Below are 17,807 nucleotides of genomic sequence, written 5' to 3' on the forward strand. Positions count from 1 at the left end.
ACTGGATGATCATTTAGGTCTGGGATCATTCTGGCCAGTCTGTTCATGCCCAGGTGTTAGCCAGATCACAAATAGCACAGGGTCCTACAACATATTTCAGCTAAAAAGCAAAGGGCTGCTGTTCCATTACAATATGCTCAACTGGGACATGCCAGACTTGGACATGCCTGTTGTCCTTCTCCCCAAAACTATATTACAGAATTCTTTTTTATTCACAGAGGCTCACATCAAGCACCTACAATAAACAGCAGCTGCACTAGAAGGCCACAAAGCTAGCCTAAAGAAAAAACAAAAAGCCATAAACTGAGCAGAACTGCCACACAGACAATTGACTTGCATCTGGGATGGGGCAATCCTAGTTGTGTGTACAGACTGGGGAATGAGAGGCTGGAAAGCAGTACCACAGAAAGGGACTTGGGGGTCCTGGTCACTGGCAGTTGGAACATGAGCCAGCAATGCTCTGGCAGCCAGGAGAGCCAAGCGTGTCCTGCAGTGCATCAGGCACAGCATCGGGCAAGGGAGGGGATTGTCCCACTCTGCTCTGCACTGGGGTGGCCTCACCTTGAGTATTGTGGGTAGTTTTGGGCACCACAATATAAAAAAGTCTTTAAAGTATTAAAGCGCATTCAAAGGAGAGCCACGAGGATGGTGAAGGGCCTTGAGGGGAAGTCTTTTGAGGAGTGGCTGAGGTCACTTGGTTTGTTCAGCCTGGAGGAGACTGAGAGGAGACCACATTGCAGTCTGCAACTTCCTTGTGAGGGAAAGCAGAAAGGCAGGTACCAATCTCTTCTCTCTTGTGTCCAGTGACACGACTCACGGCATGATGCTGAGTCAGATTGGCTTAGTTTGTGTACCAGGAAAAGGTTCTTTTCCAAGAGGGTGTTTGGGCACTGGAACAGGCTGCCCAGGGAAGTGGTCACAGCACCAAGCCTGAGAGAGTTCACAAAGCATTTGGACAATGTTTTCAGGCATATGATGTGGCCCTTGAGGTGTCCTGTGCAAGGCCACGAGTTGGACTCTATGATCATGATGGTGATGCAGCTTCGTTTATTCTATAATTCTACAATTCTACAAGTCTGGATTCTATGAGTCCATGATTCTATAATTCTGTGATTCTAGGAACTGGACTACTCTAACCCAGGCATTACACTGGAATGGGTTCTAAGAAACAGAAAGGGCAAATAGGCTACCACTATGCACCCAAGTAAATTATCCATGTAGTAGAATTTCTTCTCAAAAACCGTGTTCTTCTGTGTGCCCATGATAGCATCAGAGCTGCCTGTAAAAGGCTAGAAGTGTACCCAGTTTCTAGGAGGTGAAAAATTGTTTCTCAGAAAAATAATAGTTTTACCATTTCCTTTGAAAAGCTGCCTTTAAGAAAGCTTCTACTGAAATCAACACTTTACAGTGCCAACAGAGATAATTAAGTTCAAGGATCACCATGGAACACTCTTTCTTAAATTATTATGAGAAACTTGGCCAGGCTGCTGTTTCACTCTTTGAAATCTACCTGTGCCATTTGCCTTTAAACGCTGTCACCAGCATTTCTTCAACTTCTAGAGCAATTAGTAATTTAAGGCCCCACTTTTTCCAGGGGGTGAATGTGAACACACTGCTGAATGGATGGTTCAGAGAAGAGAAAAATATTTGTCCGTGCTAAGAGGCTTTACAATATCCATGCCTTTAATTAAAGTAAGACATATTTGCAGAAGATACAGTAATATGTACAACTGCAAGTCTATGGCTGCAGTCTTACAGGAATAATCAGGGATCATAGCCTACTCCAGGAATCTATGAGCACTTGCTAGAGAGCATGTATAAGTAGTACAGAACTGCAGAATTGTAGCAGAAAGAAGAAATGAAGATAACAGGAACAGACAGAGCTTGGCTAACTTACTGAATTAAAACTTACCATCACTGCATAAATTGCACTGATGGTTTAATTAAAGAGAAAGCAGAAGTTTCAGTGCCCATATAAACTACTTCTGAATTTGTTCAGCTACAGAGTACCTATTATGACAACAGGTAGGGCGAAAATTTGTCTCCACTGGAGTTCATAGAAATTCTCATTATTTATTTCAGCAGGATTTTCATTGCATCATGTATTTTGGAGATGATCACACCAGATAAAATATCTAAAAACTAAGTCACTAAAAGTCAAAGTTCTTTTAAACTTCTGATATAAATACAATCCTTGGACAGTTACCTCGGAGGGATATCTTTTAAAAGATGGAGGGTTATATTTTTTAAATCTTTTATCAATTATTTTTAAACAGACAGAAATCCTAGAAGATGTATGCAGACCTGTAAACTATTCAAAGACTATTACTAAGGGAGACTTTTTTAAAATTGATTTGAAGGCACTGGTCGCTTCCATTTACTTTCTAGCTCTCTAGACCACACTGCTGCTCTCACTATTTGTACCACCTCCTTTTGAAGAGGGCTTATTTCTTCCACTCCAAGTAATTCACATTAAGAGTTCCCACGTCATGTAGTTCTGTCTTTCCTTCTCTCTTTGACAGCTTGCAGCATCAGCTCCCTTCAGAATAACCATTCATGAGACACTTAAATAGTGTGACATAACAAACTCACTGTATGTCTTTGCCAGTTAAGTCATTAAAATTTTATTATACTTCATTTTTTGGTTCTTCTTGGAACAGTAACTTTGTGTAACTGAAATGTCATCCCTCTATATTGTTTTTGCAGAGCAAAAAAAAATATTCTCAGTTTGCATCTCCTAATTTCTTTTCCTATCAAACTAGTAATAGCAATTATCACTCTTAAGATTAGTCTGTTGATAACATGGTTTTACTATAGCTTCTCAAAGCAAAAAATAAAATTTTATAATCAATTATTGCCCCAAAGTATCTATTACTATTGCCTTATTTAAAAGCTGTTAGTGAATCTCATGCTTTTTTTTTCTGGTTTATGATCTTTTTTGCCTCTCCTTGCCAATGTCTACACTTAAGTAAAATTCAGATTTCAAAGTACAAAAAGCTAAGCATAGAGGTTTGAATTCCACCTTCCAGTCAGAAGAAATGACTAACTTTACAAAGGTTTAGCAGGGATCTTGGATGGTTACTAACAAGGATCACTCTGCCTTCTACTCAGGGAACTCTACCCAGTAAGGCACACAGGATACCAGAAGACTTAGAAGTTCAGTAGAAGCAGTCACAAGTCCTCCAGAGATGCATTAAACTGACTCCTTGATTTATGTCACAAGAAAGGAAGCTTGTAAAACACTGAAGTTAAACTGAGGCACTGAGGAAAGACTTTAAACACAGAGATGGAACTATCTCCATAAGCAGGAACCTCTGCAGTAGAGACTGATCTCAAGGCAATCTTTCTGCTGGAAAGGCACATTCTGGCTGCAAGGCCAGTGTCCTGATGAAAGTGGAGAAAAGCTTCTTGGAGCTGACTTGAAGCATCAATTTCTCTTCAGTTCTCTGCACTTAAATCTGAAAGTTGTATATTACATAAATTTAGCTTTTATCTTAATTTATTCTATTAGTAATGCCAACGCTTACAGCTGAGGCTCTGAGCTGGTTTCTCAGCATCACACATAGTAGAGCCAACAGAGGCAATTAAATAGTGTGCTCCTCCACATCTTTTCCCAGAGTGTCTCTGAGTAGCTGCTGAAGTCTGTCAGTCTGGAAGGCTGCTCCTGCAATGGTCACAATTGGTCAGTGTCCACCTGGCACGCAGCAGTGGAGAGACTGCCTGAGCCTCACACACCTCCCAGCATGCTGTTAATCAGCCACCAAGGCTGAAAAACTTGTAAAACAAATCAAGCTGTATCCTAGTCTGTCTTGATGCTAAATTCAATCGTTGTTGTATCTTTCTGTCTCCAGTCAGCCGTAAAACATCTCTACTATCTTTCTAACAAACCAGGCTATCAGTGTTCAGAAATACTTGGAGAACACACTGGAGTTCAGGCTATCCCGAAACTTTCAGGATAATTGCATCTTTTCTTCCATCCTGTTATTAAGAAGTGCCAGGGATGGCATGTCCCTCTGCCTCAGGACAACAAATATGGTGGCTATCTAGCAACATTAAACCAATTGTTTGAACACACCTCTTCACAAATCTCAGGAAAATATTAAATTCTCAGGAATATTAAAACACTTCCTATGTGTTTTAATATTCCAAAATGCTATACTGCTGAAAAATACTCTTTTTTTTTCCTGCAATCAAACTATGTTCATTGGGTTACTAATTTTAAACATTCAGCATTACAAATATTTTATCAAACAATAAATGCTTCAAAGAAATTTCTATTAAAAATATCCTTCACAAGACAGCCCAATGTGTCCAGGGAATTTCCTGCTCAGAAACAATATAAAATTAATAGTTTCCTTAATTAAAATATAACACAGTGAAGTATCAATGGCTAAATTAAATTTCTTTAAAGCACATTCTTTTACATTCCTTTTCCTGAAAAATAAATGCTCTATTATATTATTCTATGGTATATGTAATAGGAAAAAAAATAAAAGGGGAGTCATTGCCTGGCATGCATTTTAACAGTAACTATGAAAAAAACCCTCCGCTTCTACTAAAGGAAGTAGACAAATTAAATCAAGCAATCTGTGCACATAGTCTCTGCTAAAGTCAATTGGTACATACGAAAGGATAAAATGTATTAAGTGCCTTTACTGGAAAGCAAAACTAAATCTCTGTAGCAGAATGGCCCTCCTTTTATTTGATTTTAAAGAGAAATAGGAGGGAACAGCCTGAGATATGCTAAGATGGGGGAAAAAACCAAAGGATATTGACCCAAACTAAACAACACTTTCAGAAATTCAGCTAAGCTTAGTTTCAAGGATTTGCACACTGAAATCAAAAGCAGATTGCTTTCAGTACATGCATAAGGAAGAGATAGCTCGATGGGTAGTAATACTGCCACAATGAAATACCTATTGTTACAGGACACGTACAACAGTAATACAACTGTTCTGAAGATGCAAAAGAACACGGGGCTGCAGCTAGCCTTTTACATGGGGGCATGCTTCACTTACCTCTAGATGGCTGATGTAAAAATGAGTGGCTGTGAATAGAGTGAATGGTCTGCAAGCATTTTAGCATTACTTGTGAAAAGATAATTCTAATTTCTCAGCTATTATTGGCTGCAAGTATTCCCTGATGTAATTATGGAGTAATAGCTGAGAACCTGATTGTAACCAACAGTTAGTAGTTTGTTGCTAACAAGGCAAACATGACAAACAATTTTGAGGCAATTATTGTCATTACAAGCCACACTCAATTGTTCAAGGCAAGCGTAATAGAAAGTGACAGTTGTGCAGCTGGGAGGGTGGTGCGGGAAACAAGATTGTTCTCTGGTTGCAACAGACCACTCAGACTCTAGCAGAGAGTCTGCTCAATGCATAATTCATGTTTAATAATATTTTAGTCTCTAAAGCAAATTACGGTATAAGATAAGAAACAAACAGAGACATGTCAAAAAAAAAATCCCACAAGTTATTATAAGACAGAATAAGACACAGAGAAGAAACATGGAGCAGGGGGGACATATTCACTAAAGCCAACTCACAAGATGCTTGCAACTAGCAAATGTAAATACAGTAACTCTACCTATTAAGAGAGTCAGTTATAAAAGCAATCCATTTGCTATGCTTCAATGAGATGGGGGCTCGTGTCCAAATCCCAGTTTGAGACTGCTGTATGATTAGGTAGGTCCAGGAGGAAGGAAGGAGGGCTCTCCATTGAGAAACGTTGATGATTAATTCTGAGCAAATTTGAATTGTGTGTAGAGTCAAAGGAAGATTTTCATCCTCTCATACAATAGAAGTGCCTCATGTATCAGCTCAGTATTCTGATGACAATGCACACAGCAGCTGCCTTGTCAGCAGCCAGTCCATTAAAATACTTGATTTGCTGAAAATTCCACCCAGCTCTCCTCAACAATATTAAGGGCTGAAAGTTTCTAACACAGATGCAGCAATACTTCAAGCTCTTGCCCAGGCTCAGTAATATTCACTGTCAGTGACATTGTAGCACTGTTCAAGCACCATTATAGCTGGATTTCCAAAACTTCCTGACTTTCTGGTCATGTTTTACCATTTTCCTCCTCTTTCTTAAATCACAGAATCAGAGAATGTTTTAGGTGGAAAGGACCTTAAAGATCATTTAGTTACACTCCCCCTGCCATAAGCAGGGACACCTTCCACTACTATGCATGGGTTTATGCAAATAATAATCCACCAAACCAAATCTGATGAGCTAAATTGCTCCAGGTGCAGCTTCACTGAAGCAAAATAGCATCACATGCCAGCTTCTCAGGTACTCTTTGACTCTGCTTAGGTGAAGGTGATACTGATTTTCTCAGACACAGCAACATACTATAGCTAACTTCCCGTCTAAAGAAACCTCTGTGATTTTGACATCTGTGACACACTTCAGTGCAGCCCATAGACTCACTCAGAAACAAATATGTGTGACTGCCCTGTCTTTTGCTTTATTCAGTAAGAAAGATGGTGATTGCAGAAGGTGGCAGAGCAACAGCTGCAGAGACAGGAGACCGTTGCCTCTGTACATGACATCTGTGCTCCTTTTTCACTGCCATGAGACAGGCAGGTATCTTAGATTTTCATTTTCAGAAAAATAGTATTCATTGTTTCACTCTGAGTGATAAGAAGTGAGATTATTTCCCAAAAGTTTGCAAGTTTCAGTGGCTTGGACAAAACTGGAAAGTCTGAATATATCACAAAATTGTCACATCACCTGGTCCTAGCTCAAATGTACTTTTAAATGGTCTGCCATTTCACCAAAGAAAAAAATAGTTATGTTTTTTCTATCCTCTTTATAAGTTAATATTCTTAATCAGCCCAAACTCTCCCTATTAAGCAAAAATTACCTTTTTCTTCACAGTTAAATGCTTATTAATTTGCATGTCCAATGTCTTGTATTAGGCATAGCATTATAAACAACTTTAATAGCATCTTAGCTTTGTTGATATGGATCTACAGATTGCAAATAAAACCAGTCAAGTCACAAAAAGTCCCTAAAATGAAAAGGCTTTCTAAAACTATATGAGGTGGCATCTAAGAAAACTGACAGACTGCTTTTTATTTTATTTTTAGTACTTTTATTAAGGCTTTATGACTTCATGTGGTAATGTCAGTCTATGCCATATACCACAGAAATTTCATGTGCTTTGCTTTGAAGTCTAAAGCAGTAAAGGTTTTTTAGTAAAAGATATCTAAACTCTGCAAACAGTTTGGCTAACCTTTAGTGGGCCTTTACTGAAGTCAAGTGGACTTAGACCTCATTCAGAAGAAGGACATTTGTAAAACCTTTCAGTGCTTGAACAAAAATTAAAAGCACAATACTTCTTGATGCAAATTGATTTTATAAATTAATGTAAAATTACATTTCCACTGAAAATTCCTAATTACCAGCAAAAAGGTTGCCATGGATTTAATGCTGTGAATCATCTGCTCTCATGTTGGCTTTGCTTCCTCTCACTTTACTCAAGATCAAGAGCAGGGCCGATACATTGTCAACGGCATAGACAATTTACTCCATTATGCTCTTTCACTAATCTGTCTTTACTCTGGCCTGCAGTTGGTGATTGGACTCATATATCTTGAACTTAAATTGCTTTTAGAAGAAAGAAAAGTCAATGTTTCAAGGCAGGAAGTCCAGGTTTCATTGGAATAAAGACAAAAGCAGAAAGAAGTAAAACACTACAAGAAGTTTTGAATGAGAAGATGGGTTAAACTCTTGGCTTGGACTTTGTTCAGAGAGAAAAATCAACAGCAAGTCAGCAGTCTTGCATAGACAGTCAGTTTTGACAACTTAATCAGCTAATGTTACTTATTTCAGGTGAAGCCATTGTGTAGAGATTATAGCTTTGGTGCAGAAAACAGGTATTTAGATGGCTGACTCCAATACTTGTATCTGTCACAAACACAAATGAGTGAAAGGAATAGTTAATGTTAACAGCCAGGTTTCCTACATCTATATTGTGTAAAAATGGCAATTTGAACACGCCAAGGAAAGAGAACTGACACCATCCAACCAATCACAAACTACTCAAAGACATAACTCTCCATTGCATTGCAATATTATTGCTCAATTTTCTATAAATTAGGAAAAATACAACTAGGAAAAGCCTATTAATCTCTACATCTAAACTGGCAGCACAACCCCTGTTAAAGGTTGACTTCTGACACGTTTTGTCATGGTTAGCTCCTATTTGTCTCCACACAGTGCCTGTGAGAGGTAGTTGTGTGTGTATGTATAAATATATATATATAAACATGTAACTATAATTTTCTAAGAACTAGATTGAAGAGAATGCGGTCCTTCCACCCAAATCCAGACTAATGACTGATATGTTTTAGTATACCTCAGTAGAGTGAAAATTACTGAAAATAAATCAATCCTGCATCTTTCAGTTTGAGTTACAGTCAAATAGTCTTATCCCTGACTTTCGCTTGATAGCTCACATAGTTAAAAAACCCCAAATAATAAAAAATGCAATGTCAAATTTATACTTAATTCTCCTCACTTCTAAGATTGTATATGCTCTTAACTTCGTCTAATAGAGCATCCCCCTACATATCTCATGTCTTGGTAACTAATGAACTACCACAGTGAGGAGGGAAACACACCCAGCTGCTCTGCACAGGGCTCCAGCTAACAGGCAAGGGCAACAAAAGTCCTATTTTCACTCAGGGTAGAAGCTGTTGCTGCTCCTTTGAAGGCCTATCTAGAGGTCACTTTTCACTACAAAAATCTTTTTTTTAAACAGATTGAACCACTAACTTAAAAAAACAAAAAAGCTCCCTTATTTCCAACTCAGTTCACAAACCTTGACTGCTGTCTGTGGTCTGAGATGGGCAAAAGGGTTTGATCCAGCAACATCAGAGCCCCAAGAGCATTATTAAGAGAAAAGAGAATTAAAGACAGCTCTCAAGTTGGAGCTTTGCCTACAGATGAGTTACACACAGGGCTCACTCCAAAGAACCAGCTTAGGTCACAGAACTGTGTCATGTCTAGGGAAGCAAGAAAACAGGGGCAAGCAAGAGGCAAGCAAAAGAGAAAGGAACACATGAGCAATTTGTAGCTCTATTACCCAGCTGGCTGCAAGAGAAAACACCTCTGAGGCACTGAACAGAGAGCCATACCCCATTCCCAGCTGGGGAATGAACAAATTGTAAATTAGAACTCCTTTCCTTTTCCATCTCCCCAGGGAAGAGCAGCAGCCCTTTTCCAGCTCCTACCCCACCGTTGCAGCAGCCCTGCAGGTGCTCAGGATTTTCAGCCATTCACCAGCAGGTGTGACTCAAGACCTTGTTATTTAAAAGTGTACAAAGGCTAATCTAAAGTGGGAACTGTCCTTAGTAGTATTGCAGCAACTTCAGTGCCACGGATGCAATTCACCAACTCTCCACTCTTTTCATTATTTCCTTAATTCCCTGTACCCTTTCCACCCAATAAGCTTAGTACAAGTATGATGAAGCCTCAGTCCCCTTGCAGAGCCCAGGACTTTTGTGCAGTGCCAGCACTCATCTACTCTGAGCAAATATGCACCTTCTGTCTCGGTGCCCTCCCTCCTCAGCATTTTTCTCACCTTCCAAGGCATTTCTGGGTGTAGAAGTCTATTGCTTTCAGCGCATACTGTGAGTTGCTCTCATACTTGACTTTATTCTATTTAGGTTCAAGCAACCCAACCATGAGAAACAGGACACAGTATTGGGCTGGAACACATTGAGAAACCTCAGGTCAAATTTTCTAGTAGGAGCTCTGTAATGGACTCCCAATGAAAAATGCCTGTCTAAGTAGGATGCAAGTACAGCCCCAAGGGATGAGGCTATGAAAGCATCATATTTCTTTTACATAGACACTGTCAACATTCTGATGCTCTGATAACTGGAGGAGGAGCCTCCATCTATCCCTCAGTAGCATGGTCCAGCTCACTATTACATTCCTCTAGGGTACACAGACTGTTTATATTCTAGTACCAAATCAATTTAAATCCATAGAAAAAAAAAACCAGGGGATGTCCCAAAATATTCTCATGCTATTTCACATGGAAAACCAGGTAAGTAAAGTGATTAAACACATCACCTTTAGGTACACTGGAGCTGTCCTTACTCCACCCCAGGCAGCAGCTTTCCTAATTATTCCCATTAGCAAATTATCCTCCCAAAGAGAGCATGTTTGGGGCAGCAGAAGACTTGTGCTATCCCATTCCACCCAGACACCATTTCCAACTGCGTGTACACAGGCAACCTTATGCAACAGCAAATTTCCACCTGCCAGGATGCAGCAAACACATTTCAGATGAGGCAAATGCCAAGTGTCTTTATGTATAGGCTGAATGTGGTGGCTGACATAAACTTTCATAGACGTGCAGAGTGTTTGAGGGAAGGGAGCAAGAATCACTTTTGACACGGATTCATGCTTTGCTGATGATTTCAGTGTGTGTGCGCTATAATTAAGGATTAAATTTGTAAAATTTTACAATGCAGCCCGTGACAGCAGAAGGGATTGTACTGCTAAATTCATTTAAGTTCCCTTTTATTTTCCCTCTTTCCTGTTCCAACTTCCCTTCCTCTACCTCTCATATTGTTTATTTTCTTCCAATCTTATTTTTTCCTGCCCTCTCCTCTCCTCCTTCTTCCCCCCTCGACTTCTCTCATGTCTTTCTGCTCCTCCTTCAGCCCCTTCTTCCACATCTGAAACAGCAGCGTTGCTATAACTAGCCACACTTAGGTTTGCTAACTGACAACAGCTAGCAAAGGAAAACAATGAAGCAGGGAGAGTGGCTATTTCAAATCTCTCTATTAGCAGATGTTTTAGCCAGAAGATGCAGCAAAAAATAGGATTGGCTTAGGAAGGTGAGCAGGTGCCATCTGGGAGGAAGGGAAGGAAAGCTGAGAGATTTAAAGCCATACTGTAAGATCACACTGTCTGAAGTTCAAAGACCACAGTGGATTTACTTCCCATCATTTCAAATAGAAAGTGACAGATTTGCAGCATTTTATCATTCATACTTAAGGTCTAATATGATTACACGTGGCACATGAATCTGGTTGCAGCAGGTGTTAAGATATGTATGACAGGCATTTCTTCACAGGTTACTGTACTGAGCTATAATTTTTATTTCAGACATATGCATGCATGCAAATATTATTATGAAACTATATATGTGAAACTTCTACGGCACAGTATTGCAGTGAAAGCCAGATACATTAAAAAAACACCATCCTAAGTATCTCTGAAACCTCTAAGTCAGCAGTATTACTATATTATTCCTGTGAAAAGTCAAACTTCAACAGGAAAGTGAACTATCTTTTCATACATCATGTGCATCAGAACTGCTCCTTTAGTGAACATATGCAGACAGAAATTAGTTAAAAGCTGAAAAAAAATTGTTATGGCTAGAGGACACTTAGACAAAAGGCAGCTGTGGTTAGAATCTGGCCTATCAAATTATCACACACATCCTACTTCTTCTTTTGTTTGGAGAGCAACCCAGCTGAAGATCCAAGCCATCACCAGGTCCTATGAGCTACTATGCACCACACCCATTCTCACCTAAATATCTTACCAGCTAGCAAATGACCATGATGCATGAAGTGAAAAGCATCCAGTTTAGTCAAATCCCATATATTTAGTGTTCAAGAGAAATATAAAAAGCATTTCTGATTTGGCACATATGATCAGGAAATTCCCAAGCAGCAAGTACAGAATTCCAATGTGCTGTTTCTAATGGCAATTGAATAGACCTACACTTTGGGTGCTGAGCATTCATGTGCCACTCCTGAGCCACTGTCACAGTCTGTAGTAGACAGGCTATTTGTGAGCTCCATAATCCAGAAAAGTTCATTCCAAACCAGACGCATTTATCTTGCTATATAACAAGAGCTGAATCCAATGACTACACACCCATGTACCTTCATTGCCAAGTCAGTTTTATCTCTGACCAAAAAGTAGCTTTTTGTTGTAAAAAAGAAACAATTAACATACAAATGTGCCATGCTGCTTGCTGTTTTCTCATCTTTTGCCTCTATTTCTCCATAGGAATCTGTTGTTTTCATCCTGTCTTCTGAATACCACATTCCAGTTCCTATCTCCCAAATAACCAGCTTCTGTCACACTACTCTCCCTCCTCATAAAAACAACTTTCTCAGCTTTCTGGGTTGCCTCAGACAGGTTTGAGTTTCATTTCCTTTTATTCCTGAGCATGGTCACACTACAGATATATATCTAGAAACAGTACGATAATGCTACTTAAGATATAGCTGTCTAAGCACTCACCTTGTTGCCTAAGCAACAAATAAATTAAGCTGAAAAAAACCAAAAAACTAATTTCTTCTTCTTCATGCCGAGATATAGGGAATATGTATTTCAAATTACCTAATGAAACACACTATGAAGAAAAGCAAATTCTAAAAGAAAACACAGAATGGGAGCAAAGACCGGGCAATGCCACATTTTCTGTACAAAATGAGAGCCTTACCATCCTGCTGGCCCTGGAGGTTCTGAGGACTTTGCATTCTCTCCTCCAGATTTGAGCTGAGGTCAGAGTTTACAGCTGACATTCTAGTTGAGTCACTCATATCAAACTCATCACTTTCTATAGAACTTTCATCCTACAAATAGAAAGAGACATGTCAGAAAACATGGTGCACTGTTCACATTATATGTGCAGTTCATTCTCTTCCCATTTGTTTCACTCACAAAAAGTGTGGAGTGTAATCATGCTAAACATTTTTGTATATAAGAAAACAAGCAGAGGACATCAAGAAGAGGGAGGAAACTACAGCATTTATTTGGTATGATATTCTGATAAATGCAATTTGCTCTACTATGAAGATACTACATAGTAGTTCCATAGTATATTCCAGAAAAGAATTGGTAACTAGAGACACCATAGCAAGCCCTTGTTATTCAAATTTGACTGAGGAGACCTCCCTATATTCCCTGCCTGAATCCTTTACCTTTCCCACATGGAAGTGACCCCTGTGAGTGACCCCTGTCCTGGTTTGGGCTGGCATAGAGTTAATTTTCTTCCTAGTCCCTGGTACAGTGCTGTGCTTGGATTTAGTGTGGGAATAATGTTGATAACACACTGATGTTTTGGTTGTTGCTCAGTAGTGCTTACTCTAAATCAAGGAGTTTTCAGGTCTCATGCTCTGTCAGTGAGCAGGTGCACAAGGAGCCAGGAGGGAGCATGGCCAGGACAGCTGACCTGAACTGGCCAAAGGGATATTCCATACCACAGAGCATTACTCCCAGTATATAAACTGGGAGGACTTGACCAGAGGGAGACTGGCAGGGCATCATTCAGTGAGTGGGTGAGGAATTTTATTTAGCATCACATGTCTCTCTTGGATTTTATTCCTTCTTCTCTCTCTCTCCTTTCATTACAATTAGTAGTAGCAGTAGTGGCAGTAGTAGATTTTACTTTGTTTAAATTATTAAACTCTTCTCATCCCAACCCCTCATCTCAAAGTTTTTCACTTTTTTTTTCTGATTTTCTCCCCCATCCCACCAGAGTGGGTAGAGGAGTAAGCAAGGCACTACATGGTTCTGAGCTGCTGGCTGGGGTTAAACCAAAAAGACTCACAGGAAGATATTTTCAAATGGCAACCCGACCTGGTAAGAATCCATGGTCAAATTCCCTTGACATGATGTCACACTTACACTATGTTTAAAGAAGCATCAATGAAAATGAGAAAGCCTATAAAAGTTCTGAGCATGGTCGTGACAGTCAGTGGCAAATAAAAGTAATATAAACACAGGAGAATCATTGCAAATTTATTCTACATTGTACATCTTTAATATTATTTATCCATCAAGTCCAGTTACAGAGCATTTTACAGGGATGATAAGAAGGGCAAAAAGTAAAAGTCCTGATCATTATCCCCACTTATAAAAGAAAACAGTTTTAGGCATAGTCTAGAAAATATTCAAATACATATTTGACTTCAGTTGCTTCAGTCCCACTGAAGTTCACACATCCACTCATGGATTAGAAATTAAGTATCCACAAGTCTGGCTCTGGAAATGGCTGAGGCAATGTACAAACCTAAGGCAATATATTTTCAGTAACAACTTTTCTGATGGTTACTCCTGTTAAGAAGAAAACTACTTGAAAGAGCTGAGAGAAAACTATGGCAAATAGATTTGTACATCCTGAAATGTTTGAAATAGTTTTCCAATTCATTTTTATTTGCATTTTTAAATAAAAACAGGACAAAACAGGATTCTGACTATTTTTGTGGGTTGTTCACCAGAACTGACCTAGAAAAATAGCAATCTCTAGAACATTATTTACTGTGTACTTGTTGTGAAGTGGATATTACAGGTATTAATATAGCTGCTTGCTTATTTCTGAGTGTTAACTCTTAAATCAGTTCCTCCCCTAGGTCTCAGCAATGTTTCCAGTTTGTATGGACATTTCTTCTATTTCCAGAAAGCAAGTTCCCTGCAGTAATGACTCATGTTAAATTAGGATGAAGTACTCCAAATGCCAGTCAGGAGCAAGAGTGGGACAACACACAAGGTGAAGCTGTTCTGCACTGCCACAGCAGGACAATGACAAATAAGGAATCCCTCGTTCTCAGGGATTTGTAAAAAAACGAATGGAAGAGTGAGGGCTTCTCTGACAGGCACCTGTCTGTCTTGCCTTACCCAAGGCAGGAGCACCCCAGTCACAGCAGCAGCAAACACCCAAACACTGCCCTCACAGATGGACCCCGGTGCCCACCAGCCTCCTGCCCAGACAGACATGGCCAGGGCATACACACACACCAGATGGGTCTGAGGTTTAGGGAAAATGCACTCTGCTTGTTCAAAGAGCAAGATAAGAAAACAAACTCCCCCAGACCTTCTGGATTGCTGTGTCTCCGTTAAAAAGCAGGGGTAATTCTCAGTGAATCCTGCAGGAACCAGCAAGCAGCAGCTCACATATTTCAGTTCTGAGGTTAGGCAATTTGATGGGCTCACAGAAAGGAGGCTCTGGCTGACACTTGCACAGTTATAAAACAACACACATAGGCAGCCTGTTTGCCTACAGCACTGCAGAATACCTCCACTTCACTTCCCAAACTGTGTACACCTCTATCTGTGTAAACCTCTATCTGAATCTGCATGGACACATGGGCATGGGAACAAAAACAGAGATCCACTGGCATCTTTATAACAGTTGCAGCAGAGATCTAAATTCCCACACAGTGATGGTGAGTTCTCCTTTTAGATGAAGCCTGTTTCCCTCTCATCAGTGGTCTCAGCTTAAAAATGTGGAATTGAAGATGAGAGAATTAGGAGATTTTCAGTCATTGTTCTAGCTAGCAGTGGGATCCAAGTTTACTTCTGTCTCAATTTCACACAAGAATACTGATATGATTGATTAAATCTTTCCTACAAACCCAAGCCTGGTTTTTAAGTGCATGAAATAGTTTGAACCAGATGTCTTGCTCCTTTGTACTACAACATTTTCTCTGTCATTTTGTTCTCAGGGCCAACAAATGTACAGCCTGGGGGAAAAAGAAAACCTTGGCAAAACCGTGATTTGAGAAAAGACATAAGGATTACTTTGAGAACTTTCCTTGTGCCCACTCTGTTCTGAAAAGTTATTATTACTAAAACATACAAAAAATTACTTTCATAAATCCAAAACTTTCCTTGTGCCCACTCTATCCTAAAAAAATTATTATTATTACTAAAACATATAAGAAATTACTTTCATAAATCCACTGCTGCAGGCATTTCATATACACTAACAACAGAGCTACAAAACCAAGCTGGGCAGAGAAATACCCAGCAAAGTTAAGTTCTGCTGCCTCCATATCATTGCCACTGGCTTGTCTAGATGAAAAACTAGTTCAACAAAAATTTCAGTCATCACACCAGAAAGACTACACCAAAATATTCAGGCTACAGAGGATCTGTGGCATGGGGTCCTGATCCAGCATGAGTGCTTGACCCTGTTGTGGAAGTAGTAATTCTCAAAGGGAAAAGGTATAGAAATCAAGGAGTCCTTTAATTCCTAAGGCTACTGCAGAATAAAACCTCTTTTCACCTGCTAGCTGAAACTCTACTTCCAGATCCCTCAAATAATCAAGAGACTCAATAGAAGGAAAGGATGAGCAGGCTGTATTTATGCATTAAGAAATTTGTGTTTGGGATCTCTCCCTACACCCTCTGCAATTAAAACAAGGGTCAAACTGAAACAAGGATCCTGATATTTCTAGAATAGTGGTGAAATCCCCATTCCAGGGAGTGTTGAATAATTCATGAAATCTCGAGCAATAGCCCATACCTACTTATTGGTAAAACAAATCTGGCTGACTCTATACAAGTCAGAAGTCAGTCAGGGTCTTGACATAATCCAGCAGTTAAGGTTGTTTTTGAAGGCTTTCTTTATTAAAAAATATCTTGTTGCTGGACATGAAGACATAGAATGCAGAACTGGTTTTTTGCTGGCACATAGCTGAGCTTCTATTTGGCAGCTTAAATGGTAAATGAACAAACTTCTAGCAAAATGAGGTTACCACAAATAATTTGGTATGGGCCTGTGAATTGATGGAGCACTTCTTCAGATCTGGGAAAACTCTGGATAAAGCAGAGAAAGCAAACAACCCTTGAGAACAAATAAATACAATCCAACCCAAATTCTTTATGAAGAAGCTTGATTCTCAGTCTACTTCTCCCCCTTCTTTTTTTCTACCTTTTTATTCAAAATATCAAAAGCAACTCCTATTCTTATCATTAAGCTTTTTGCCTTAAAGTCTTCAACTGATGTTGCCAGGACTTTCATCACTGTCAGTACCAGGTGTTGCATTGTGTTTGCTAACCTTGAGAACACCATGGCAGTCATTTCAGCTGCTGATGGTATTGGTTTCTAAAAGCAGACAGTGGAAGTCACTGCTGGGCACAGAACTAAGCCTCAAGTGAACATGCTGCCCACATCACCCTTTCCACTGGTCCAGCGAAAGAGCACCTCCAGGCAATTCAAAGTACACTCACTACCCCCAGTCACAGAAGGGCTATAAATCATATTTTCTCTCAATCTGATTGCTTGAAAACAACCCTGCCTTGGCTTCAGACTGACTGTTTTAGCAACAAAATTATAAAGATGGGATCAACAATCATCTTCACTTCAGTTTCCTAGCCACCTGAAAGACAAGTACAAGACAACACAGGAGAACAGAAAACCAGATTTAAAAGATTTCAGGTTTTACCTCATCTTGCTGTGAATTTAGTAGCTGCAGCTTCATGTGTTTCATATATGCCATAGTAATGGGCATGTTGTAATCAATCATACTGGTCACCAAAGTTGGAGGTTTTCCATTATCTGCAAAAAAATAGTAATTATGCAATATATGTTAATTGTAGAGGCTATGTCAGCCTATTCTGCAGTTAAAGTCAGATTGTTATATTATTTAGCTCTAACTTTTGCATTTGCAATCACTTGTAGGCTGTAGAAATGGAATTCTCCCAAAAAAAAGGAAAACCAAGATCAAACCCTGAAAACTGATGAGCTCTTCTACCCTAAATGACTACAGCCCATATACCGTATCTATTCCTTACGCTTAAGCTCCCATACAAACACTTCCACAGCAAAATAAATTATTTCCTCCAGATAAAACTATATTTCTATTGAGGGTGCAGATGGCATTACACTCCATCCTTAAGTGAAAGCAGAAGATTCACTACCTTCCAGCTTAAGTACATGAGATGATCTGACTTAGTGAACTGTTACAAGTCTACCAAATTTATATGAACCCTCACTTAAGCTAGGAACCTATAAATGGGTATTAGAAATG

At 39.4% G+C, this 17,807-nt stretch overlaps 1 protein-coding gene across 3 annotated transcripts in view; it reads right to left on the reverse strand.

Annotated features, from left to right (window-relative positions):
- NOL4 (nucleolar protein 4) overlaps positions 1 to 17,807 on the reverse strand; it is a 187,822-nt gene that overhangs the window by 124,401 nt on the left and 45,614 nt on the right. For all 3 annotated transcript variants that reach the window (XM_054514520.1, XM_036402971.2, XM_036402961.2), the window contains exons 4-5: positions 17,223 to 17,335; positions 12,494 to 12,626 (exon numbers count right to left, since the gene is read on the reverse strand). In XM_054514520.1, the coding sequence (XP_054370495.1) occupies positions 12,494 to 12,626; positions 17,223 to 17,335 (246 nt within the window). The remainder of the gene's footprint in view (positions 1 to 12,493; positions 12,627 to 17,222; positions 17,336 to 17,807) is intronic.

Source organism: Molothrus ater, chromosome 1, assembly GCF_012460135.2.
Source record: "Molothrus ater isolate BHLD 08-10-18 breed brown headed cowbird chromosome 1, BPBGC_Mater_1.1, whole genome shotgun sequence".
Classification (NCBI taxonomy): Eukaryota; Metazoa; Chordata; class Aves; order Passeriformes; family Icteridae; genus Molothrus; species Molothrus ater.